The sequence below is a fragment of the Andrographis paniculata genome, unplaced genomic scaffold (assembly GCF_009805555.1).
Source record: "Andrographis paniculata isolate CXL003 unplaced genomic scaffold, ASM980555v1 Contig22END, whole genome shotgun sequence".
NCBI classification, from domain to species: Eukaryota; Viridiplantae; Streptophyta; class Magnoliopsida; order Lamiales; family Acanthaceae; genus Andrographis; species Andrographis paniculata.
The window spans coordinates 2,743,451-2,769,240 of record NW_026137513.1 but is presented as its reverse complement, the minus strand read 5'-3'; the positions used below and the strand labels follow the sequence as shown (position 1 = coordinate 2,769,240).

Sequence of the window (25,790 nt, the reverse complement as noted above, 5' to 3'; positions counted from 1 at the left end):
TATTGTGAAAATGTAATATATATTTCATCAATCCTAATAGAATGTACATTTTACTTATTCATATATTAACAAATATTATTATATTTTTAATCTAATAAGAATTTTTAAAATTGCACATTCGAGTCGGATGAAAAAGTATATTTTAATTTTAATTAATACTATTATTATATACTCTACAATTGTTCATAAAAGAAATAATTTTTTTTAAAAAAAATCTGGGGTGTGTTTATTTTATCTTATTTTTAATATTTTGGATAAATATATACTATTTTTCTCATAAAACTTCAAATAGAAAATACAATTTGAACCAAAACATAAATACAAAATTTAATTTCAAATTAAAACAAAATAAACCTTGTATTCACACCGTCCTGCCACAATAACCATTTCTCTCTCTCTTTTTTTTTTTTTTTTCTTATTTTTTGTCAATTTCATGATTTTTTTTCTATTTTTAATAAATTTATCAATTTTAAACACAATTAACAAATTAAATATATAATTTTTTACACATAGGACCACTCAAAATCTCTTTATTTATACTTCAATTAAAAAATATTTATTTACTTTTATAATTTTCAATATTTTTATAAAACTAATTTTTGGTAAATATAATTAAATAAATATTTTTTATTTATTTGTGTCGTATAAAATTTTTTTTTTACAAAATAATATTCATAATATTGTACACATATTTTAAATTTGTTTTAATAAATATATAATTGTTACGTACGAAATTTAGAATTAGGTTAAAAGCCCAAGGTAAAAAGAAGAATGGGCCTGGCAATAGAGTTGATTGAACTGACTGAAGGGTACCATGAGGAAATCAAGGAAAATAGGTTTATTACTAAGGAAAGTCCTCAAGACGGAAGGACCTCAGGTCGGAAGGTCTTCAGGTCGGTAGGTCCTCAAGACGGAAAGTCATTAGGACGGAAGGACCTCAGGTCGGTAGGTCCTCAAGACGGAAGGACCTCAGGTCGGAAGGACTTCAGGTCGGTAGGTCTTCAAGACGGAAAGACCTCAAGTCGGAAGGTTTCCAGGTCGGGAAGTCCTCAAGGCGGAAAGACCTCAAGTCGGAAGGTTTTCAGGTCGGGAGGTCCGCAAGACGGAAAGACCTCAAGTCGGAAGGTTTTCAGGTCGGGAGGTCCTCAAGACGGAAAGACCTCAAGTCGGAAGGTTTTCAGGTCGGGAAGTCCTCAAGACGGAAAGACCTCAAGTCGGAAGGTTTTCAGGTCGGGAATTCTTCAAGGCGGAAAGACCTCAAGTCGGAAGGTTTTCAGGTCGGGAAGTCCTCAAGGCGGAAAGACCTCAAGTCAGATGGTTCGCAAGTCGGGAGGATTGGCGGTCGGACCCATACTATTGTAGATTGGTAGTCGGGCCAAAAGAGCGGAAGGTCTGTGGTCGGCTCAAAGAGTGAAATGTAGGGATAATTTTGGTCTGCTGAGGACGCGTGTCAGCATGAGAAGGGTTGGAAGACGGTTTGGAAGGAGACGTTGTAACCGTTCGGATGACGGTTTTCGGTACGGTTTCCCAGAGAATATTTAAAGGCTTGGATAATCATTTGGCAAGGTATCTTCAATCAACTTCAACAAAGCAAAGTCAGATTTGGGGATCACCACTTTAAATTTCAGTCTTTTATTTTCCAGTTTATTTTCTGTACGTTACAGTGTTTAGAGATTCCTAATCTCAGGCACTAATTAATCAAGTTTAAGGATATTTTTCATATCTTTGAATTTTACTTTATTTTTGTTGAAAAATTACATCAACAAATTGGCGACCACAGTGGGAACAAGACAAAATTGCTCATTCCAATTCCGGCGATAATTACATACGTCTAAGATCCGGCCGTATCATCGGAAGGGTCCATATGGCAGGTTCACAACCTCAATCATCGTCGGCACCGGTGGGAGAATCCGTTCCACCACCTAATGTGCCAAATGCCGGGGAAATCCCACAACCACCAACAGATTGGTGGTCTTATGTTCAACAAATGTTGCGTGAGCAACAAACGAACATGTTGCGTGAACAACAGAGTATGATGCAGACCATGATAGATCAAGCACTGTCTAGGGTTAGTCTTCAACCCACTCAAACTCCACCAGGAGTATCACCGTCCAGACTACAGACAAATTTCGCAGGGCCATCATTCGTGGATAGTGCATTTCCAAGTGCCACAAATCCCAACCGAATGGATAGGGGAAAGTCTCCTCTAACTTTTCCCAACACTGTTCCACTGGGACCAAGGGTTACCAATCCGCAGACGAACAATACAAGGGAAGACAGGCCTGAAGGATATATACATGATCCTATTCATATTCCTGTGCAGGATCCGTTCCATGTTCCTGATCATCAACGCTTTCATGTAGATCCTGATGAGCTTGCACATATATTAAGGGATCAGTATGGATTAACTCCTCAGATGGCTAACCGCCCTGCATATCAGAAACCTTTCCCAGAAAGGGTCATTAATGAACACCCTCTCCCAAGGAATTATCGACCACCCGATTTTCATGCATTCTCAGGGGAGGACGGATCTTCCACCATAGAACATGTTGGTCGGTTCACAGCACAATTGGGAGAAGTTGGTAATAACCCTTTTTATAAGTTGCAACTGTTTGGCTTATCTCTTACTAGAACCGCGTTTTCATGGTTTGCAAGTCTGCCTCCTGGACAAATTCAGACGTGGGAAGGACTGGAGACGGCATTTCATGCTAGATTCTTCAATCCTTTACCAACTGTTTCTTTAACAGATTTAATGGAATTGAGGCAGTATCCAGAAGAATCTGCTTCACAATTTATAGAAAGGGTACGATTGATGAAGGGACGATGTCCTACGGTAATCAGTGAGAAAGAGATGACCAATTTAGTGGTCCGGAATATGCATACTCGTTTAAGAAAGGCACTCACTGCCCTGGACGTGGAGGATTTGGCAAGTCTTGCATCCAAGGCAGGGCGTCTAGAGTCTTTGTTCAGAGAGGAAGATCAGCATAACAGGCGTAATAGAGGCCAACATATGGCGAGTATGGGAACAGAAACATGTGACTTTGATTTTAATAATCAGTCAGAAGAGATGGCAGCCGAAATCCTTTCTGGAAAACCTTATGTATGCCCTAAGTTGAAGCCAGTACTAGGATCTGAAGGAAAAGAACAACCGACGTTTGATAGTTCAAAAGCTGATGAAATTTTTGATATCTTGCTGACTGATGGTCAGATCCGTATTCCAAAGGGGCAAAGACTTGCCACTAAAGAAGAAATCAAAGGGAGACCATATTGTAAGTGGCATAATTCTTTCACGCACACTACAAGTCAGTGTACTCATTTCAGGAAGGAAATTCAAAAGGCCATCAAGACGGGTCGGCTCAAATACATCACTCTAGGTGTAGACCAGCAACCGTTTCCGAAAGTAACAACGGCAATGGTTGACATCCAACCAAGTTCGGAAACAAGGAAAAGTTCGGCCAATGATGGACAAACAGGGGAACGAACTCAGGCAAGCCCCGGAACAAAGAAAGGAAATCAGCCAAAAAGCAGCCGACCTGAAGAACGACTCAAAGTTTGTGAGAAACCAGTCGCTGAAAAATGGGACCATCCAGACGGTTCTTTTAATGTGGAGGTGAAAGAAGGGGCGTTAGTTCGTGACCACCCGACCAGAAAAACAGGGTCAGTCGGGAACAATTGGGCTCGAAATAAAAAGCCTTTGCCAGTTGATATAGATCCTCGTTTCCCAGGTATGAATCGTACACAGATTCGCAATGCCAAACGCAGGTATGCTGCAAAGTATGGGAAACGAGTTCCTTCAGCAAAACAATTAACCGACGAACAAAAAGCAGCCGACCACGTGGCAGGAGATCGGTCCGTTAGAGTCTCCACAGAACAACCGACCAACGAGCAGGGAGCAGCCATTCAGTCTCCAATTGGTCGGTCCAGTCGGGTCTGGTCAGGAAAGCAACCGAATGCCGAATCAGGCGCTTCCGACCATACCAAAAGAAGTTCGTCGGGACAGGGGAAAGGTAAAGGAATGGCAGATGAAATAATTAAAGGTTTTAGATGCCAACATTGTGAACGGATCAACATCAATCCATCTCTTGAAGACTTCCGTATAGAATCTTTGACGCTTCAACCTCAGAACAAGACGAAGGAAGAAGTTATAACTACATAGGAAAGTTCAAGATCTGTTAAATCTCGTCTGGGACCACGCATCCCTTGTCGGATGACAGAAGTTAATCAGATGAGAGATGAACCGATATGGGCGAGTCTGGTAGATGATACTATGGACGAACCGTTATGGGCATTCTTGGCAGATGATGAATTAGAGGAAACAGAGTGGGCAAAGACTTCAGATTCTGAGCCTCAGTCCGAAACACCTTCGATAGTGTTTCCTCCTATTCCAGAGGGTGCGATCTCCCATTTGAAACCTCTGTATGTTAATGCTCACATTTGTGGGAAACCAATTACAAAGGTTTTCGTGGATAATGGAGCAGTCTTTAACGTTATGCCATTGAAGACTCTCAAGAAGCTAGGGAAAGGAATTCATGATCTGTCTCCTGTGGAATTCGAAATGACAAGTTTTACAGGGCAGCCGACTAAGCCTGAAGGGATGATGGTTGCCACCATTGAAGTCGGACCAAAGAAGATTTCCACTGTTTTCTTTATTGTGGACGCAGATACTACATACTCTCTCTTGCTGGGAAGAGACTGGATTCATGCCTCCCAATGTGTGCCATCAACCCTGCACCAACAATTGATGTTCTGGGAAGGAAATCAGGTTCTCAAAATGGAAGCGAATGACAACCCCTTCGATATATCAGAGCAAGTTGAAGAGTCAGTGTTTTATTCCAGTCATTTGGCTCCGATGTCTCAGTTGTATATGGCCAGGGAGTACCCATACAAGGGTTATAAAGTCACTGGTCAGAACTCGATGTTCTATTAAAAGAACACCTTGATTGTATGGCTCATGATAAAGCCACACCCATTCCCATATAATTTGTTTGCAATGGATGATACAAGTTTAGAAGTATGTAGTTCTCTTACTAATAAGTTCTATTTAAAGCAGTTATTACATAAAGCAGAAAATAGTAAAGAGATTCTTGATGTTCACCTCCAAGAAGATGAACAATTTCGTTGGCCTGATTTATTGGAGAAAACAGAACCAACAGCTTCATCACAAGACCCATTATTGGAGTTTAATTTAGGAACCGAATTGGTTCCAAAAGTGATCAGGTTAAGTGGTTATTTGTCTAAAGAGCAACAAACAATGATGCTCGAAGTTATTAGAAACAACATTGATTGTTTAGCATGGGATTATTCAGAGATGCCTGGTTTGACAAGAAGTCTAATAGAGCATCGATTGCCTATCAAAGAAGGTTGTAAACCTTACAAACAACCTCCAAGGCGAATGAGCCCGGACCTAATGCCTCAAATCAAGGAAGAAATCCAAAAACTTCTCAAAGTGGGTTTTATTCAGCCTTGCCGTTATGCGGAGTGGCTGGCTAATATTGTGCCAGTGGTCAAGAAAAATGGTAAAATTAGGATATGCATCGATTTCAGGGATTTGAATCTAGCTATCCCTAAGGATGAATATGTGATGCCTATGGCCGACATGTTGATAGATGCAGCAGCAGGGCATAAAATCCTTAGTCTGATGGATGGTTATGCAGGTTATAACCAAATATTTCTGGCAGAGGAAGACATTCCTAAGACAGCATTCAGATGCCCAGGGGCTTTAGGTATTTATGAATGGACAGTCATGCCATTCGGGTTAAAGAATGCAGGGGCAACTTACCAAAGAGCCATGAATTCAATCTTTCATGATTTAATTGGCAGATCTATGGAAGTGTATATTGATGATGTTATTGTTAAATCTGCCAGTTTTGATGAACATTTGAGAAATCTTGAAGAGGCATTTGAAAGAATGAAGAAGTACAATTTAAAGATGAATCCAACCAAATGTGCCTTTGGAATATCAGCCGGGAGCTTTTTAGGATTTTTAGTTCATGAGAGAGGAATTGAAATCGATGCCAACAAGGCTAAAGCCATTCTTGATAGTCGGCCACCCAGGACGATTAAAGAAATCCAAAGTCTTTTGGGTAAGGTGAATTATTTGAGGCGTTTCATTTCTAATGCTGCTGGCAAGGTTAGACCCATCACTAAATTGTTGAAAGCTGGAAAAAATGCTTTCGAATGGGGTCCCGATCAACAAATGGCTTTAGATGCTATCAAGCAGGCATTGGTTCACCCTCCAGTCTTGATGCCTCCTAAACAAGGTCGGCCACTCAAACTTTATTTGGCAAATACATATGAAGTGGTTAGCTGTTTATTGGCACAGGATGGTGATGACGGGAAGGAAAGGGCAATCTACTATCTCAGTAAAACCCTTACAGGACCAGAACTGAATTACACTATGCCAGAAAAAATGTGTTATTCATTGGTCTTCGCTTGTACTAAACTCGAGCATTATTTGCTGCCCAGAAGAATTGAGGTCATATCAAAGGTGGATCTCATCAAATTAATTTTGCAGAGACCTACTATGAAGGGCAGACTTATGAAGTGGGCCATCAAATTGGCTCCTTTTGATCTTCAACATTCCCCGCTGAGGGCAATCAAGGGACAAGCAGTAGCCGACTTCTTAGCAGAATTTTCACAAGTCGGGTATTCTCTTTGTGATAGCGTCCGACCACTTGGTCGTTCATCATATTTGGATAATCTACAGGTCGGGTGTGTGCCATATATAAGTACCAGAACATGGTTGATGTTCTTTGATGGTTCTACCTCTGGAAACAAATCAGGGGTAGGGGTCTTTTTGCAAGGACCTGATGGTCAAAAGATCAACTTACAATTACGATTGGAAGCCATGACCCATAATTCGGCAGAATATGAGGCTTTAATTTTGGGTCTGGAGGCTTTAATAGCCAGGAAGGTCCAGTCTGTAATCATAAGAGGGGATTCTCAACTAGTAATCAACCAGGTAAACAACCAATATGTTTGCAATTACCCTCATCTTCGCAGATACAGGGACATTGTGCGTCGGTTACTGACGAAAATCTCAGAAGTAATAATTGAGTTCATTCCGAGGAAAGAAAACCAACGTGCCGATGAGTTGGCTCAAAGGGCCTGTAAAGGAATTCTGGAGGATATGTGGTCGGAGGTCAAGTCGGGCATAGAAGAAAAGACAGACCCAATATGTGACCGAATGGTCGGGCAAGAGACGGTCGGTCAGGAGTCCGACTGCGAAGTTACGGTCGGGCAAGAGGCTATTGGACAGGAGCCCGACTGCGAAGTTACGGTCGGGCAAGAGGTTATTGGACAGGAGCCCGACTGCGAAGTTACGGTCGGGCAAGAGGTTATTGGACAGGAGCCCGACTGCGAAGTTACGGTCGGGCAAGAGGCTATTGGACAGGAGCCCGACTGCGAAGTTACGGTCGGGCAAGAGGTTATTGGACAGGAGCCCGACTGCGAAGTTACGGTCGGGCAAGAGGTTATTGGACAGGAGCCCGACTGCGAAGTTACGGTCGGGCAAGAGGCTATTGGACAGGAGCCCGACTGCGAAGTTACGGTCGAGCAAGAGGCTATCGGACAGGAGCCCGATTGTGAAGTTATGATCGGGCAGGAGAGTGTCGGACAGGAGCCCGACTGCGAGGCTGTCGGGCAGGAGACGGTCGGTCAGGAGCCCGATTGCGAAGTTATTATCGGACAGAAGTCCGATGGCGAAACAGTGCCCGATTGGAGAACAGAGCTTATCCTGTATTTACAGAATCCTGGTGTGAGTGTTTCAATTGCGACACGATTGAAGGCTTTACGTTTTCAATTGATAAATGGAATTTTGTACAAGAGATCATTTGAAGGTTTACTTTTGAAATGCTTGGGATCTAAAGAAGCTCTAGAAGTGATGACAGAAGTACATGGTGGGATATGTGGAGCTCATCGAGCAGGTTTGAATATGAGATGGGCCATTCATCGTTTGGGGTTTTTCTGGCCAAAGATTTTTGAAGATTGTATACAATTTGCCAAGGGCTGTCAGGAATGTCAAAGACATGGAAACTTAAACCATTTGCCAGTAACCGAATTGCAATTTTTGGCAAAACCATGGCCTTTTAAATCATGGGCTATGGATATTATTGGTAAGATACATCCTGCTTCATCGAAACATCATTGTTTCATATTGGTCGCGACTGATTACTTTACCAAATGGGTAGAAGCAGTTGCTTTGAAAAATGTGGATCAGAAAGAAGTGATAGACTTCGTTTTGAACCAAATTATTTACAGATATGGTATTCCTCAGTCTATAACAACCGACCAAGGCTTGGTCTTTACAGGGGAAAAGTTCTCTAATTTCTTGGCAGAATTCGGTGTTCGGTTACATCATTCTTCACCTTATTATCCCCAAGCCAATGGACAGGCGGAAGCAGCAAATAAGATTATCATTGGGATTATAAAGAAGATGGTTGAAGGGAACCCAAGAAAGTGGCATTTGTTATTGTCTCAGGCTTTATGGGCACATAGAAATACCAGAAATACAGCCACAGGGTTCTCACCTTACCAACTTACGTTTGGCCAAGATGCTGTTTTACCAGCCGAAATTCGAGTATCATCTGGCCGAACAGAATTTACTGATAGTGATCTTACAAAGGAATACCAACAACTTATGTTGCAGCAGTTAGAAGATTTGGATGTTAACCGTCTCCATGCAATAGATCGAAGTGTGAAACAGAGTGAAATCAGAGCAAGGAGTTACGGAAAGAAAGTTCTTCACAGGACATTCCAAAAAGGAGACCTAGTCTGGAAGACCATTCTTCCTACATATAAGAAAACTGATCAATTGGGAAAGTGGTCACCGAATTGGGAAGGACCATACATTGTTCAAAAAGATATTGGAAATGGCGCGTTCATTATTGTAAATCATGAAGGTAGAAGAGTACATGATTGTATTAATGCTAAATATCTGAAGAGGTATTATCCTGCCTTTTCAGATAACAAGACTGCCTGAAACAAAATATTATTCAGAACCCATTTGTGGGGTTCGAACCTACGGAAAGGTTCATTTCTGTTAGTCATCGTGTAGTTGTGAGAAATTTTCTGCCTCTGAATCAGACTTTTCATCCCAGTGAGTGGATATTAGCTCTGGTTCTTCTTCAATAAGATCTTCCAAATCTGGTCGGTACCTTTCCCATTGGCTTTGCATTTCATCTAAATCTTGATGGGTACGTGCTTGCATGTCTGTTATGGCTTGATGTTCACGATCAACAATGGTCCGTAATCTTGAGAAGACTTTTCGTTGGTTGGAAAAGATGTTATCCCAACCAAGATCTGGAAGTATAGTTGCTGCGTGATTTTCTATCATTTCCATGTGGTGATGGAGATCAGGAATGCGGCTAAGGATGTCACGAAGAGGTTCATACCCCTCAATGACTTTTTCCATCAGGCGGATGACGCGATGAATGGTTCTTCTTCCTCGTTGGGAGAATCGGAATTTGAAGTCTAGTTGCTTGAGTATATGTAACAAGTCTTCTGCATGGCCTCCAATAGGGTGATTACCCACAAAGAAGGGTTGAAGAACACCCTGCCAATTGTTTGATGGAACATAAGGTCGGTCATTCGCCATGTTTGTTAACACTTTAAGTGTTGTGATTTTCAAAATATGCCTTGGAATGTGTTTCTTAAAATGTGAGAAACAATGTTCTTTTAAAGAAGGAGTTTGTTTCTATTCCTACAAAGTTGGAAATTGAAAGGTGATCCTTGTTTTGTGAGACGAAAGAAAAATGGATTACTAAGTCAAACGTTGTTACAGAGGGGAAAATATTACAACAATGCCCCTAGGGCAGTTTTTATATGGGTCCATTTGATTTCATCCCTGGATAGCCTTCTGGTATTGGCAGCCGTCTGATATCTTATGATGAATTGGGATCGGGCTTGGGTTTTCAGCTCTTGATCCAATTCAGCCTCATTTTTGGTATACTTCTCAAGCAGACGCTGTTCATTGGTAATTTGCTTATCCAGGGTAGACTGTTCTTTCCTCAGCTCCCGTAATTCTGCCTCCTTTTTCTGAATAGCTTCATCAACTTGAGCTTTCGTGCTAAGGAGACCACCCAGCCTTCCAGTAGTCTGCTGAAGAGATTCTCGGGTCTTAGCGAAAGAATTCTCCAGCGTTGTTTGATCGAAGTCGGGCTGGGGGGTTTCGGCTGACAGGAGTCCAATGACTAGCACTTCAGTCTTGAGCTCTGTAAGTCTTTCCATCAGCCGATGCAGAATGGGGACGGCTGGCGATTCCGTTGGAGTGTAAAAAAGAAGGCCACCAACCGTCTGAATGAGTCTGTCCAATAAGTCGGATCTCAATTCTGACAGGGGATGGTTAATGGCCTCAGTGATTATGGTTCGGGCCTCCGCTGGAACCGGGACAGTCGATAGGACAGCTAAGTCCGAAGGCCCCTGCAAGTCCTACAATGTCAATAAGTATTCCAAGGAAGGTGCCAATTTATTCAGCTCAGATATGTGTTACCTCTGGGCGGACTGCTGTCAGTGAGGGGGGCAGCAATGAGGTCGGTCGAGTAGGGCAGACAGCTGGTATAATAGCAGCCGACTCGTCGGCTGCTGCGAATGGTCGCTGAGGTGCCGACCTGGGTCCCTATGGAAAGTAGTATATAGAACAGTTAGTGTTTTCTGAAGGAAACATCGTAGCGTGGATTGGCTTAATCTTACCAAGTTCACAGAAGTCTCCGAATCGGATGAAGAAACTTCTTCCATTTCTGGAGGTTGGGCTGCCACAGGTGGTTCTTCTGCCTGCCCCTCGATTGCTGGTGGGAGCGCCGCTGCTGGCTGGACGGCTGCAGGGTGGACGGCTGCATCTAGAGCCACTGCAGCTGAGGCATTTTCAGTCTCCAGCACGGCTGCACCCGATTGGACGGTTTCGGGATCAGCAGCTTCCGGGACGTCGTATGGAGGGTCAGCTTCGGCAAGGGCAGCTGGTGTTTCCTTCGACATGGATGAGTCTGATGCTATGTATGGCGGTCGACCCATCTGGGAAGTAGTTCCCTCGCTGTCAGAAGAGACCCCTGCTGCTGATCCGATGGGTGAAGGTGTCTGTGAAAAATCATGGGAATGTTGCTGATTGAATATATCAAGGTTGGTCATTGAAATCCTAAGTATTGCTGATAAGAGGACTTACTGGTTCTATAGGCAGTTCTTGTAAAGATTGCCTCCTGGTCGGGTGCCTGGCCCGACCACTCCTCGGTACGGGAGGAAGAGTTTGCCTCCTCGTCGGGTCCTCCGTCCGACTGCTCATTGGCAAAGTGAGAAGTGGAGTAGGGGTTTGGAGAGGAACTGCCTCAGTCGGGACCAAAGGTTGGTTGGCTGGGGTTGGCGTCGGTTGTGTGGTCGGTGCTGCCAAGGTCGGTTCTGGTGAATGATATGTGAAATCAAAGTTAAGATATAGTGAATTGGTTCACGGTTTTAAGAAAAATTACCTATTCGGGGTCGGATCCTTGCTGATGTTTTCGTAGTTCCAAGGTCCGCTGGTGCTTGCTGGTCGGCCCCAGAGGTCGGGGGTGTCGGCAGCCGGGACGCCTTCCTTTTTCGCGTTGGAGCAATAGACCCGGTCCCCGGGGCGGCTGTTGGTTGTTGAGTGCTAGTATGTCTAGCCGCCCCTAGAACCAATCCTTGGGGTGGAAGGAGTATGTTCAGCAACCGACCCTCATCAGGGGATATCAGGGGCCATACAACCGACCACCATTCATTGAAAGTATCTACAATCTCAGGGTTGGAGCGGAAAGGAATATAAGAATTGGAAGTTATATACGTGGTGAGCTGGGAGATATAAGAAGGGATTGAATTTGGTAGGACTCGTCGGTCGGGACTTTGAAAAATTATATGAGGACAAGCGACGGGTCCAGGGATACCTTGGCAACAGCCGAACTGGCGCGCTATGAATTGAGGTTCATAATTAAAAGTGTAAAAGGTTTTCTGCCCCTTTTTATCAAGTTTTTTGCTACTAAAAAGAGACCTGGGTTTGAGGGCAACGTCCCAGGCAAAAGGATAAGTGGAATGAGGACAAGGCTCAGGAGTCGGAAGCGGATTTGGTACTGGAAAAGGCCAAAAATGGTCGGGAGCATAGCCCGCATATTTTTTATACATAGAAAATCGAGAGTTACTGCGGGTATCTGTTAAAACTGCGATTATTATTGGATCGGAAGATTGGAGGTTATTCCGTCCTGAGCAGAGTCGGTTAAGGGCTAATCCCAAATGTTTTTCAGCTGTTGGCATAGTGGGCGGAGATCCTAAGTTAAACGCATTGGGGAAGTAGAGCCGGAACCAAAGTTCTAAAAACCAAAAAGGACCCGACGCGGCAGTATCTAATTTCCTATTATCATTATCTGTTAAACGAAGGCTAACTCTAGTGAGTCCTTCAAACAGATTGGCTAAAAACAGGGTGCCAAGAGAGAAAAAACGACCTGACGCGATATGAATGGCTAGGTCGAGATGAGAAGGAAGAACACATTTGGAAGGGGAAACAATGACGTACCTACAAAGCCAAAAAAGGATAAAGGCAGTATGCTCCCGGTCGGTTACAGGGGTCCCTGGAGCCCCTTGCTGGTCGGTTGCGAACTTTGTCCAACCCCATTCCTTCACACCTTGTAAAGACCACCCTGGATGGTCTTCTGATGGCTCCTGCCCATCTAGGGCTCCCATTACAGGGTCTTCACCCACGACTGGGAGATGCGCGATCATTGCAACGTCCATAAGAGTTGGGCCAAAGGGGCCCGATGGGAAGAGGAAAGTCCCATTTTCCGCATTCCAGAAGGCAGACATGGCCAACAACACCTTCTCATGCAGGTTGATAGGCATGGTGGACAGTAATATTGCTTGGTCGATTTTTTGGGAACGCCATTGGGTCTGGAAGTGTTCTGCTACCTGTCGATACCAAGCGCGGTAAGGATCTTTTGGGTCTGTGAGATGAGTTTTGATGCTGTCTCAAATGCGAACTGCTTGGTAGTTAGGGCTGTTGATAGCTAAGGAATTTCGGGATTCCAAGACTTCCCTCATCCGATTTGAATCTTCAGGAGTAGTGCAATATGGACGGATCGTCGGAGTCAGTACTTTCGAGGCTGAAAATGGGCCCTCCGGGAGGGTTCCGTCGAAGGGAAGGGCAGGAATGTATTGATTCGCCATGGTCAGAGTGTTTTGGGTTTGTGATTCACAAAAGCTTGTATTGCGGAGAAGGAAGATTATCAGGAGTGTTGCAGTAACTGGTGCAGTTGCTAAGGGAGTTTTTCAAGAGGGTAGTGATTTATGAACTTCCAAACATTGATTGTTAAATGGCGTTTGAAAGTCCCTTGGCGGCGGGCAAGTTGTTACGTACGAAATTTAGAATTAGGTTAAAAGCCCAAGGTAAAAAGAAGAATGGGCCTGGCAATAGAGTTGATTGAACTGACTGAAGGGTACCATGAGGAAATCAAGGAAAATAGGTTTATTACTAAGGAAAGTCCTCAAGACGGAAGGACCTCAGGTCGGAAGGTCTTCAGGTCGGTAGGTCCTCAAGACGGAAAGTCATTAGGACGGAAGGACCTCAGGTCGGTAGGTCCTCAAGACGGAAGGACCTCAGGTCGGAAGGACTTCAGGTCGGTAGGTCTTCAAGACGGAAAGACCTCAAGTCGGAAGGTTTCCAGGTCGGGAAGTCCTCAAGGCGGAAAGACCTCAAGTCGGAAGGTTTTCAGGTCGGGAGGTCCGCAAGACGGAAAGACCTCAAGTCGGAAGGTTTTCAGGTCGGGAGGTCCTCAAGACGGAAAGACCTCAAGTCGGAAGGTTTTCAGGTCGGGAAGTCCTCAAGACGGAAAGACCTCAAGTCGGAAGGTTTTCAGGTCGGGAATTCTTCAAGGCGGAAAGACCTCAAGTCGGAAGGTTTTCAGGTCGGGAAGTCCTCAAGGCGGAAAGACCTCAAGTCAGATGGTTCGCAAGTCGGGAGGATTGGCGGTCGGACCCATACTATTGTAGATTGGTAGTCGGGCCAAAAGAGCGGAAGGTCTGTGGTCGGCTCAAAGAGTGAAATGTAGGGATAATTTTGGTCTGCTGAGGACGCGTGTCAGCATGAGAAGGGTTGGAAGACGGTTTGGAAGGAGACGTTGTAACCGTTCGGATGACGGTTTTCGGTACGGTTTCCCAGAGAATATTTAAAGGCTTGGATAATCATTTGGCAAGGTATCTTCAATCAACTTCAACAAAGCAAAGTCAGATTTGGGGATCACCACTTTAAATTTCAGTCTTTTATTTTCCAGTTTATTTTCTGTACGTTACAGTGTTTAGAGATTCCTAATCTCAGGCACTAATTAATCAAGTTTAAGGATATTTTTCATATCTTTGAATTTTACTTTATTTTTGTTGAAAAATTACATCAACAATAATATACTTCTATTACAATCATTAAATAATCGATCTATATTAGCTCAAACAAAATGCATCAGGAGGGAGTATTATCTTTTCAAAACATTTTGGCATTATTCCATATATCATTTAATCTCCAATAGATATAACTATGTTTAGATAAAATAAATAAATAAATGGAAGTTTAATTCTGAAAAATCAAAAGAAATAAAATATTAGTCACTCTGTTTCAGCTAGTTTGTCTTTAAACACTGAATTTTAGGTATTAGTAAAATAATTATAATTTAATAAAAAAAATTTTAAAATAAAATTAAAATGATTAAATAATTTAATTAAAATAAAAAAATTATAAATTATAAATTTTAAAATGTGATTAAAATGTATAATTATATTTCTAAAACAAAAACAATGACAAATTATGTGAATGGACGAAAATAAAAATAGTGAAAAAAAAATTAAGTGGGACAATATGCTACTCCCTCCTTCTTACAAGAAGGATACCATTTTCCATTTTTGTCCGTTCCAAAAAAATATTATTTTCTAATTTAGTAATTGTACTACTTACCTAACATAATTAATACCTTTACAACTTCTAATATATTAAACAAATGTCATTATTTTTTATCACACAATCTAATAAGGGCAATTTTGTCTTTTTTATATAAATTAATACTCCCTCCGTCCACAAAAAAAGTATACAATTACTTTTGGGGTGGTGTTTAAGAAATAATAGTATTTTAATTATAGTGGGTAGTTAAAAGTAGTGTAATGACATTTTTGTCCTTGCTTTTTGGTGTAAAAGTAATGATGTGATGTAAAGTGGGGGTATTTGTGGAAAAAAGTAAGGTATTTAATGAAATGTTTACTTTGTAGTTTGACGTCCCAAAATAAAAATATGTATACTTTCTAGCTGGACGGAGGGAGTATAATACTAATATTTAAAAATCTACGTGAAAAAATAAATGTTATTCTTTTTGCGGAATGGACGTAGTATAATATTTTTATGAAAAAATTATAACGTTGTACTCCCTCCGTCCTATAACAAAGTATTCATTTTTCCATTTTAGTTTGTCATGACAAAGTATCTATTTTTTTTAGTAACTGTACTATCTATTAACATATTTTAGTCATTTCTACTTTATTTTTACTGTATTCAAATATAATATTTCCTCCGTCTCATTGGAAGGGTGTCATTTGTTTTTTGCACGTAGATTTTTAAATATTAATATTATATTGGATTGTAGTAAAAAAGACAAAAATACCCCTATTAGTATGGTGTAATATAAAAGTAATGACAAATGAAATGGTACTTATTATGTTAAGTATGTAGTACAATTACTAAATTAGGTAATGGTAACCTTGTTTTGGGACGGACGAAAATAGAAAATAGTAACCTTTCAATGGGACGGGGGGAGAGTACTAATATTTTTAAAACTATGTGCAAAAGCCAATGGATATTTATTTATGGATGGAGGGAATATTATAAATAAATACTCCCTCCGTCCCTTAACAATCTATCCATTTTTTCATTTTGGTCCGTCCGTATCCATTTTCTTTTTTAGTAATTGTACTATCTACCTAACATTACAAATACCCTTCTAATTTATAATATATTATACAAATGTTATTATCTTTATATCATACAATACTAAAATTAATTTAGTATTTTTATTTTTATTTCGACTTTATCCATGTAAGAAGCAAATAGATATATAGATATGAGATGAGTAAATAAATAATAAGTGTTCAAAATATTTTATCTCAGTCAGAGTGATTTTACCTGTACTTTTTCCTTAGCAATTAAATGGAGCTAAAATTGGAAAGACCATTTACTATAAAAATTATAAATCATCGGATTGACTCACTGTGACTCCGAAACTCGGCGTTGACGAAGACAATCGGCGCCGCTAACATGGAGGATGAGAGACGGCGGCAGCTAAGCGGCACCTCGGTGGTGGTGCTCCACAGTGCACTCATCGTGACCATGGATCCGCAGAGACGTGTTTTCCGGAACGGCGCGGTGGCTGTGCAGGGCGACACAATCGTGGCCGTTGGGCAGTCAGAGGACATCATTTCGCGGTACTCATCTCTCTCACCTCAACTCATCGATCTCCATGGCCGCTTCTTACTGCCAGGTATATACATCTGGATATGCTTCTCACTAATATCTTTTTCCCCCAATTTGATCTATTCCATCCTCTTGATCTGTCCAGATAATAACTGCTTAGGGTTTAGAAGAAATAAAAGCGTAGATGACAAAATTAGGTTTGATACTTCCTCTGTTAGTACACCAAAATTCTTTTGTTTGCTCCTTTTTATGCTTAGATCAATTCTGTTATGTTCAATTGTTGATGATTTTGAGCAGAGTGTAAACAAACATGTTCTTAAGTTTCTAAGTGTCGCCTGATTACAATTTTAGATTGATTCTTGTTTATTAAGCTGCATAATTTGAAAATAATTGTTGGATGTGGCATTGCAATGGAAAATAGGATTTGAATGTTCGAACAAAAATTAGGTCATTGAGTTTGATTGTGTAACGATATAGAAGCCAAAAAGAACTACTCCTTCTATGCTTCTTTGAGCTAGATATAATTTTAATGAATATAGTTATATTAGTTTATTGTGACATAAAAAATTTTAGTTGTGACATATTTGTAAATATAGAGAGTATATATTTTTGTGGACAAACAAAAAAGAAAACAAGTATAGATTTGGTTGAGGGAGGGAGTAACAAATTCAAAACATTCGTTTGCAAAGCTTGAACTTGTTTATTATCTCAATGAACAAAGCTTCATGTTTCAACTCGGCTTGTCTAATTTAATTTGTTCGAGCTAAGTTTTATCTTGACTAGATGAGGCAGCCTAACTAAAAATTCAGCTCTAGTTTGCAGTTGGATTCACTTAACTGTTTGACGATGTCGATGATGATGATATATAGGTTTGATAAACACTCATGTCCACACATCACAGCAGCTGGGGAGAGGCATAGCAGACGATGTCGACTTGCTAACATGGCTTCACCACCGCATCTGGCCTTACGAATCACACATGACAGAGGACGACTCTTATCTTTCCACTTTACTCTGCGGCATTGAGCTCATTCACTCGGGAGTGCGTATCTACCGCCCTCAAATTCACATTTTATTCATACCTTCGTAAAGATTGAAATTTTGGGTAATGAAATGAAATAGGTGACGTGCTTTGCTGAAGCCGGAGGGCAGCACGTCTCCGGGATGGCAAGGGCAGTTGAACAGCTGGGGATACGAGCTTGCTTAACACAGTCGGTGATGGATGCCGGGGAGGGACTGCCAGCTTCATGGGCCAGCAGGACGACTGAGGAGTGTATTCAGGTTCGGTTTCTAATTTATATAACAGTCAATGCTGTTCGTCGTGGTTATTATTAATTGATCTATTTGAGGGTATAGTCGCAAAAGGAGCTGCACAAGAAGCATCATAACACAGCGAATGGCTGCATCAGAATATGGTTCGGGATAAGGCAGATCATGAATTCAACCGATCTCCTACTGACCGAAACTAGAGATGCTGCAAAAGAACTCGGGACGGGTATTCATATGGTAAATTACATTCCTGTTCATTCTACGGATAGAACTCTCGAAATTCGTATACGATTGAAATTTACCCGCTGTTGAAATCTTTCGACGCATAGCATGTTGCTGAGATTCCTTACGAAAACCAAGTTGTCGTGGATAGGCAAGGAGTCGATCACGGAACCGTGACGTATCTCGAGAAAATCGAGCTGCTGCAAAGCAACTTACTAGCAGCTCACACTGTTTGGGTCAACGAGCACGAGGTATGCTTCGGCGCATAATTTTATCGAATCTTGCAAATTTCTATCGCACCATGCGCTACACCTAACCTTATTCTCAGGTGAGTTTACTTTCGAGAAGGGGCGTAAAAGTGTCGCACTGCCCTGCTTCTGCAATGAAATTGCTCGGATTTGCACCCATCAGAGAAATGATCGACGCAGGTGTTTGCGTCTCTTTGGGAACAGACGGCGCCCCGTCAAACAACCGGATGAGCATCGGTTGGCGCCATCAGCATTTTGAGTTTATCCAAATTTTTCGTCTTAATAAACTTATGCAAAGTTTGATTTTGTATATGCAGTGGATGAGATGTACGTCGCTTCCTTGATCAACAAAGGACAGGAAGTCTTCAAACAAGGAACCACCGATCCGACGGCTCTGCCTGCAGAAACCGTTCTTGAAATGGCAACTATAAATGGAGCAAAAACCGTGCTCTGGGACAACGAAATAGGATCAATCGAGGCTGGCAAAAAGGTAATTTTGTGAGTCATTTTTCCCTAACGAACTGCCTTATTACGACTCATTTGTATTGCCTGCAGGCTGACATGATCGTGATCGATTCTTCTTCATGGACGATGGTTCCTGTTCATGATTGGTAAGCGAATCAAGATTAACAATTCTCAACGTACTCGAGAAGGGTTCGAGCTAGGCTGATCTGATCGATCTCTACGCTTCTGTTTCGATGCAGCATCTCCAGCCTTGTTTACTGTATGAGAAGCGAAAACATAGCCTCCGTAATGTGCAACGGCCGTTGGATCATGATCGACAAGAAGATCACGACCGTCGACGAGGTATGTATGTATGTATGTATATGTATGCATCTGTGTGTGTAGAAAGTCCTGAGGTAAAATGGATGATGGGTTTGTGATTGTGATTGATAGGAAGAAATTGTGGGGATGGCGAAGAAGGCTTCAGGTCATCTTTTGAAGAGAGCTGCAATTCAAATTCCTACCAAGATGAATTTTTTATAGCTTCTTCTTCTATATCATTTTATAAATTGATATTCCGGTGGAATTCGGCTGCGGTTGCTCGACGAGTGTGTATAGTAAAATAAAATAAAATAATATTTGTGTGCGTTGTGACTGGCAAATCTGAGTGTACTTGTTTTGAAAGTTTGAATTTTATCTGTGATTTATATAAGAAAATATTTGAATTTGTATAACTATGATATGGGAGAAGATCCTCAGCATCATCCCCTCCTGTTCCTCCCTACTCCACACACATCTATGCATAGATATATGGGTGTGTAATCTATAAAGTCAACTTTATAAATACACACTCATGTATAGATACATGGGTATATGATGATGCTAAGAGTGGGGCAGGAGGCTAAAGTCAAGATCCTCATCATCATTTCTTCCTGCTCCGCACACACACCCATGTATCTACATGGGTGTGTGATGATGCTGAGAATCCCTTCCCAATGATATGATATAAATAAATATTTATGTAATGATTCGTAGAAGATGGAAATAGTATATATTTTTATTTATTTATTTATGAATAAATTATTGAATATCATGTTTTAAATGTTATTTTTTTTTTAAAAAAAAGATAATACTTAAAGTAATAAGAAAATAAGGTTAAAAATATAAGTGTCTTGGTCGGTTAAGAGAATAAATTGTAGAGAAATGAAAAATATTTTATTTGTTTGGTAATAAAAAATTAATGTGAGAAATGTAAAAAAACATACAAAGATTCAGATAAATCGATGAATACAAAATGATAGATAGGGAAAAATAATATTTTAGTGTATAAGAATCTATTTGTTTGAATAATAAATTGGTAAAATTGCTTTTAACTCTATGCGGTTTCAAAATTCTGCCTAAAATTTTCTTGTACTTTAAAAATTGCATGTTACCCTCTTATACTTTAAAAAAGGTTGCATGAAACTCCATCATCATGAAACTTTCCTCGTATGATAAGAAAATGATTTCCATCATGCAATTTTCTAAAGTAAAATGGGAATTTATGTTGAGTTTTGAAACCACTTTGTGGTTTCATGCAACATAGCGTTATGCAATTTTTAAAGTAGATGTGAAATTTACGCTAAGTTTCGAAACCACAAGGGAGCTATGGGCAATTTTGCCTAATAAATTAGATATAATGTAAAATCGAATTAATAAATAATAAAATTGTTCAAAATAATTTATTAACTAAACGAATAAAATTATATTTTGATTTTTCATATGTATTTATTTGTTAATATATTGCAAAATTATTTATTTCAAAGTATACTATATTACGATGAATTTGACTAGAGTACCGTATACTTTTATTTCCTTGATTAAATCTTTTACCATAAATAAGGAATTAATCAGACCATGAATTTGACTAGAGTATCGTATATTTGTATTATCTATATATTTCTTTTTTATATTATTTTATATAATTTTTTATATTTATAAATTATACTTTAATTTTAATTTATTTTTGCATTATAATCCAAACATATATAATTTGTGTTTTAATTTTATTTGCTAAATAATTTTATAACATATGGAGTATTATTTTCAAGTTTAAATAAATTTAAATACAAACATATACTACATTTTTTAATAATTATACATACATGTTATATAATCTTTTGTGGAAAATATACAAATAAGTATTTCAAAAAAAAAAATACACAGAACTTTTTACAAATAAAATTACATGTTAGTTTAAAAAAATAAAATTACGTCATTTTCAAAAAAGTAAAATTATACTTCATTCCACAGTTCTTTTAACAATATATCCAATTTTTGTTCATCTCATAACAATTTATCAATTTCTTTTTTTTTTTTTATAATGGTAATATATATCTAACATTACAAATACCTTTTCAATTTATAATATATTACACAAATGTCATTATTTTTATATCATACAATATTACTAAGATTAGTTAGTTTTTTCACATTTATTTGTACTACACCCTAATGGATACATAAATATGAGACATAGAGAGTATATCACTTTAAAAAAATTAAAATTACACATTATTTTTTAAAAATAATAGTATTATATTACTTTCCAAAAAATAAAATTACATATCAATTTTTTTAAAAAATAAAATTATATCACTTTCCCAAAAATAAAATTATATCAATTTTAAAAAATTAAAATTTGATAACACTTTTTTAAAAATATATATACATTATTTTTCAAAAAAAAAAAAAATCTACATATCACTTTTTAAAATATAAAATTATATATTATTTTTTAAAAAAATAAAATTATACAATATAATCTAAAACCTACCAAAAATACACAAAAATTCCATTTCAAAATTTTGGGGTGGGTTGGACCGTTGGAGCCCCCCTTCCCTCCCATTTTTGCACATGGTTGGAGTTGCCCTGAATAAGGAAATATATCCATGCCAAATCCAATAAGATATGTTGTTGATTTCTTGAATCTTTCAAATCTATATAAGGACATATTACTATATTATAGCCTTAATATACCCTCAACTAACGGTAATTGTTTTGGATTTCTTAAATCTTTCAAATCTATACAAGGAAATATTACCATATTATGGCCTATATATACAACCTCAACCTCAACCTCAACGTACGTTAATCTTCATTCATTCTTATTTCGCGAAGAAAGATTCAGACAAACTCTTCATCTCCAATTTCCATGGCGCACTTCTACTCTCCTACTTTCGAAGCTTACTCCTTCCTTCTTCGACACCGCAGTTCCCTCATCAATCCGCCTAACAATTACTTCTCCCGCCGCCCGTCGCCCGCCGCCGCCTGCTGTAATTGGATTGAAGACGAAACTGTGATCCTCGATGCCGACGACGATGTCCGGTACCAGAGAAGCCGTACGAGGTTCGACCGGATTAGGGTTCTAGAGGATGAAACCGCCGTCCTTGTGGCGGCGCCGCCGCCCATTGGCTCGTACGGACAGGTTAGTTTTCGAGAATTCGAGGATACTGTTTTCTTTGAAGAAGACGGCGGCGATTTTGGGTTGAGGAAAGAGACGATTTTGAGACGCCTGAAAACGAGAAATTGCGTGGGCGGAGATGACGAGAATAACTGCGCAGTCTGTCAGGATAATTTGCGCGGGAAGGATTGTTGTGGTATGGTGGGAGTGCTTCCTTGCAGACATGAGTTTCACGTTGGGTGTATTGTGGAATGGCTGCAACGGAAGAACACTTGCCCGCTCTGCAACGCCACTGCCGTCATCGTCGCCGGAGAAGAAGGGCACGGCCGGGGGCAGAATAGTCTTTATCATTAGGTTCGGTGTGTTCTGTTTTTGGCTGTGTATGCAATGACAAAAACAATTGAATGAATGAATCAACGGTGGATATAAATTGGATTTGTTCATATCAGGTTCTAATGTGATATAGTAATTATTTATAAATACATACACATATTAAAACAATATATATATATATACTTCATTTTATATCAAAATAATTAATCAGTTTTCCTAGTAACACCATACTTAAAATAATAATAATAATTAATTAATTAATAATAATGAATTATAATTTTATTTCTTTATATAATTAATTACATTTGTAATTTTAAAATAAATTTAATGTATATATTAAAAAAACTAGAATATATAATTTAAATATTTTAAAAATTATATCATAACAAAAATATATATTCAATAAGAATAAAATTTCATATACTACAAGTAAATATAAAAAAAAAAAACACATTTCTTTATATATAATTAAGATAAAATAATTTTATAAAAGAAATGAAATTTTAATACAAAAATAAACAATTTTTGAATGAGTACGGAAGTACATTTTATCAGTTTAAAAAATCAACAAGTATTATTTTTACTAATGTTTTCAAATATATTTTTATATTGTTTATAAAATAAAATTAGCAATCAAAATTTATATTTTATTTAAAATATTAAACAAAAATAATAGTTGTCAAATGAAACTCAAAGCAACAAGGATAAGCCAATGCCTAAATCACCGAGTGGGCTGCAACTATTCAAAAGAGCCCAAAAAAAACAAGAGGCCCAAAACATGAAGGAAGACTCAATCAAAGAGGTTGAAATCATGTTTACGTGGGTGGGGATAATGGACAGAGTGGAAACGTGGGTTATTTATTATTTTTACACATTCTTCACCATTTCTTTTTCATTTCAAATATTACTATAAATATACTATTCTTTTTATTTAAAATATATCACATTCCTAAACACTTAGTTACATCACACAACGGCATAGAAAGCTATCTGCAAATTGAGAGGCATTTCTCTTTGTTTCTAGACTAAATAATTAAAATTGAGCCTGATTAAAAAAGAAAAAACCATAAGAGGAACTTCAAATTCATATAAGAAAGGTAGAGGAGCACCTTATAATAGGCATGAAACCCTCTTGGCTTCTCATCAGAATGTCCATTCAGTTACATTCCTGCATAAATAATACATTTCATATGTAGATAAGGAGAATTAAGTTCATACTCATAATTCTCAGCTGTTGTTTTCTGCAAGTTCCTTTACACTTATGATGTACACCTGCATACAATACACAAGTTTAGGCTGTTATGAATGCATTATGATTGTATCATTAATTACGAGATCGAGTTGAAAACAGGAGATGAGGATTATACACCTTGAATGTCGCCGGCTTAATCAAATGAAAAACAAGTGCATCCCCATCAACCAACCCGTGTTCGAGAGAAAAACCTCTCCATCCGCCGCTAAGCCCAGTTTTAAGAGCAAGATACTTGGCTGTAAACTCTTCCCCTTTTTCATCGACTAGAGTTACCATTGTGTCACGACTTGGAAGGTGCGACTTGCAAAAGTGAACTGGAAGACCCTGTTCATATTTACCCCATATTTCACTCGGCATGTGTAAGAATCTCTATATATTTTGTAACCATGCCTCGTATAGATTCTAAACTACCGATTTTCATCTCAATATGCTGAGTTCTAACAAATCTTATTGAGGGTGCACAAACATCTTCTCCATTTCTTTATAGGCAATGCTGCTCTCGATTCTCAACTATGTTATCAAACACATTCCTGATTTCTATTAATGATTATAGAAATAAAAATAAAAAAGTGGCTTTGACATACCAGCCAAAAACCTCCGGTAACATGTGACTGGAGCAGTGGCTTCACAAAGCTTGGAATATCTTGATCTAATCCTGCCTGAAGGTCCTCTGCCCGTTGTATGGCATATGCTCTGTCTTCGTCGTCTGCATACACTCTGTTGGACAAGTCCCTCCTATATCCATAACTGAAGACACAGCAGTAAAAGAATTATAAACTGATGCATAACTCAGTGATCAATAGAGCTAAATGAAACAAAAGCATCCATCACCAACCTCCTTGGCCTTGGCCTTCCCATAGGTTCAACTGGAATCTACCAAAGTGAAAAAAGCCAAATCAAAAACACTTGCATAAGAATATAGGATATCACTTACATAGACACTTTCGTACCTTTTGTCACTATTCATTTTTTTTTTTACTATTCTCAATATTTTTCAAAACTACAAAACTTCCAACACTTTTATCTAATCAGATGGCAAGGATTTCCCAATTGTGTATTGTAACACTGTAGATTAAATGGGACAACTCTAGTCATTTTTTCTTTCTATGAATACTAATGTGTTATCATGAAACCTCATTGATACTTTTAGCAAAATATTATAAGAGAAAACGCACAAGTCATCTTGATAGAACACGAACAAAGAAAAACACACAAGTCCACAGTCTATTCAATATTTCTAGCGATTATATGTGATCTCAGAAACCAATCAATATACTTACGAATGTAAACAAAGCTCACCAAAAACAGGACATCGAAAATGTATTCTAGAAAGCAAAGAAAGTTAAATCACTGACTTCTTTGTAACTGCGCGGAGGTAAATCAGCCACACGGCTAGACCGACGGACAGCAGATACATCCAAAGACCGTTTCACTTTCGGCTTCGCCTTCTTCATCTGCACAAAATGCATAACCGACACTTTCATAGAACGATCTTAAGAAACTCGAACATAACCAGATCCAATCGCATATACTGTTCCAAAAAAATCAAACACAAAGAGAGCAATATTGTGAGATGCGTGCATACAGGTGAAGGCTTGGGAGTGTGCAGTGCTTCAGCTAATTTACTAAGATTTAGCTCCTCCATTCTTCTCTTATTCTCTTCCAGTCTCTTCCGCCTGTCCTCCTCATACGATGATTTGCTGTTCTTTGGAACCACCATTTCTGTTGTCTCGTAAACCTTACTCCTTTCGCCTGTCAGAAGAAGAAGAAGAAGAAAAGAAGAGGAGAGGAAGAGGCAATAGAAACCCTTAGCAGTACAAGGAGAAACTGTGAAATGGGGAATGTATGTAAATACACATCTCCCCCCAAAACTAACTGTTAGTGGGCCCGCTTTTTAAGATTTCAAATTCAAACCGGTCTTCCTCGTGTGTATGTGTATATATATATTGCCAGGTTAACAAGGTTCGAATATTTGCAAATATATAGGTATTTGGTATTCGAACCAAACTGAACAAATACTTGAAATCGTGAATCGTATTCGAATTAAAAATATTTGCAATATTTGCAAATAATTCGAACTGAGCCAAAATTAAAAAATAATATATTAAAAAATAATTAAATCAAAATATTTGCAAATATTTCAAATAT

At 39.0% G+C, this 25,790-nt stretch overlaps 3 protein-coding genes across 4 annotated transcripts; 2 read left to right on the top strand and 1 right to left on the bottom strand.

The window, feature by feature from the left end:
• Positions 1 to 16,207: 16,207 nt before the first annotated feature.
• On the top strand, positions 16,208 to 19,349 carry LOC127245676 (uncharacterized). The gene is made up of 10 exons (XM_051266691.1): positions 16,208 to 16,499; positions 17,302 to 17,474; positions 17,555 to 17,713; positions 17,789 to 17,938; positions 18,031 to 18,174; positions 18,252 to 18,408; positions 18,489 to 18,661; positions 18,727 to 18,782; positions 18,876 to 18,978; positions 19,069 to 19,349. The coding sequence occupies exons 1-10, from the start codon at positions 16,277 to 16,279 to the stop codon at positions 19,156 to 19,158; spliced, it is 1,428 nt and encodes a 475-aa protein (XP_051122648.1). The 5' UTR covers positions 16,208 to 16,276; the 3' UTR covers positions 19,159 to 19,349.
• A 2,258-nt stretch (positions 19,350 to 21,607) lies between these two features.
• On the bottom strand, positions 21,608 to 25,457 carry LOC127245680 (B3 domain-containing protein At3g19184-like). 2 transcript variants are annotated; one of them, XR_007837463.1, is made up of 7 exons: positions 25,228 to 25,457; positions 24,998 to 25,096; positions 24,478 to 24,515; positions 24,227 to 24,389; positions 23,760 to 23,966; positions 23,500 to 23,662; positions 21,608 to 22,433 (listed from the first exon to the last, which is right to left on the bottom strand). XR_007837463.1 is itself a non-coding variant. In XM_051266695.1 (6 exons), the coding sequence occupies exons 1-6, from the start codon at positions 25,360 to 25,362 to the stop codon at positions 23,618 to 23,620; spliced, it is 687 nt and encodes a 228-aa protein (XP_051122652.1). In that variant the 5' UTR covers positions 25,363 to 25,457; the 3' UTR covers positions 23,351 to 23,617. The 2 variants fall into 2 exon arrangements, 1 of the variants encoding a protein (XP_051122652.1); XM_051266695.1 differs by lacking the exon at positions 21,608 to 22,433 and having other exon boundaries at positions 23,351 to 23,662.
• LOC127245351 (uncharacterized RING finger protein ECU07_0330-like) lies at positions 21,809 to 22,411 on the top strand. Its single transcript, XM_051266184.1, has one exon. The coding sequence runs from the start codon at positions 21,809 to 21,811 to the stop codon at positions 22,409 to 22,411; it is 603 nt and encodes a 200-aa protein (XP_051122141.1).
• Positions 25,458 to 25,790: the final 333 nt, after the last annotated feature.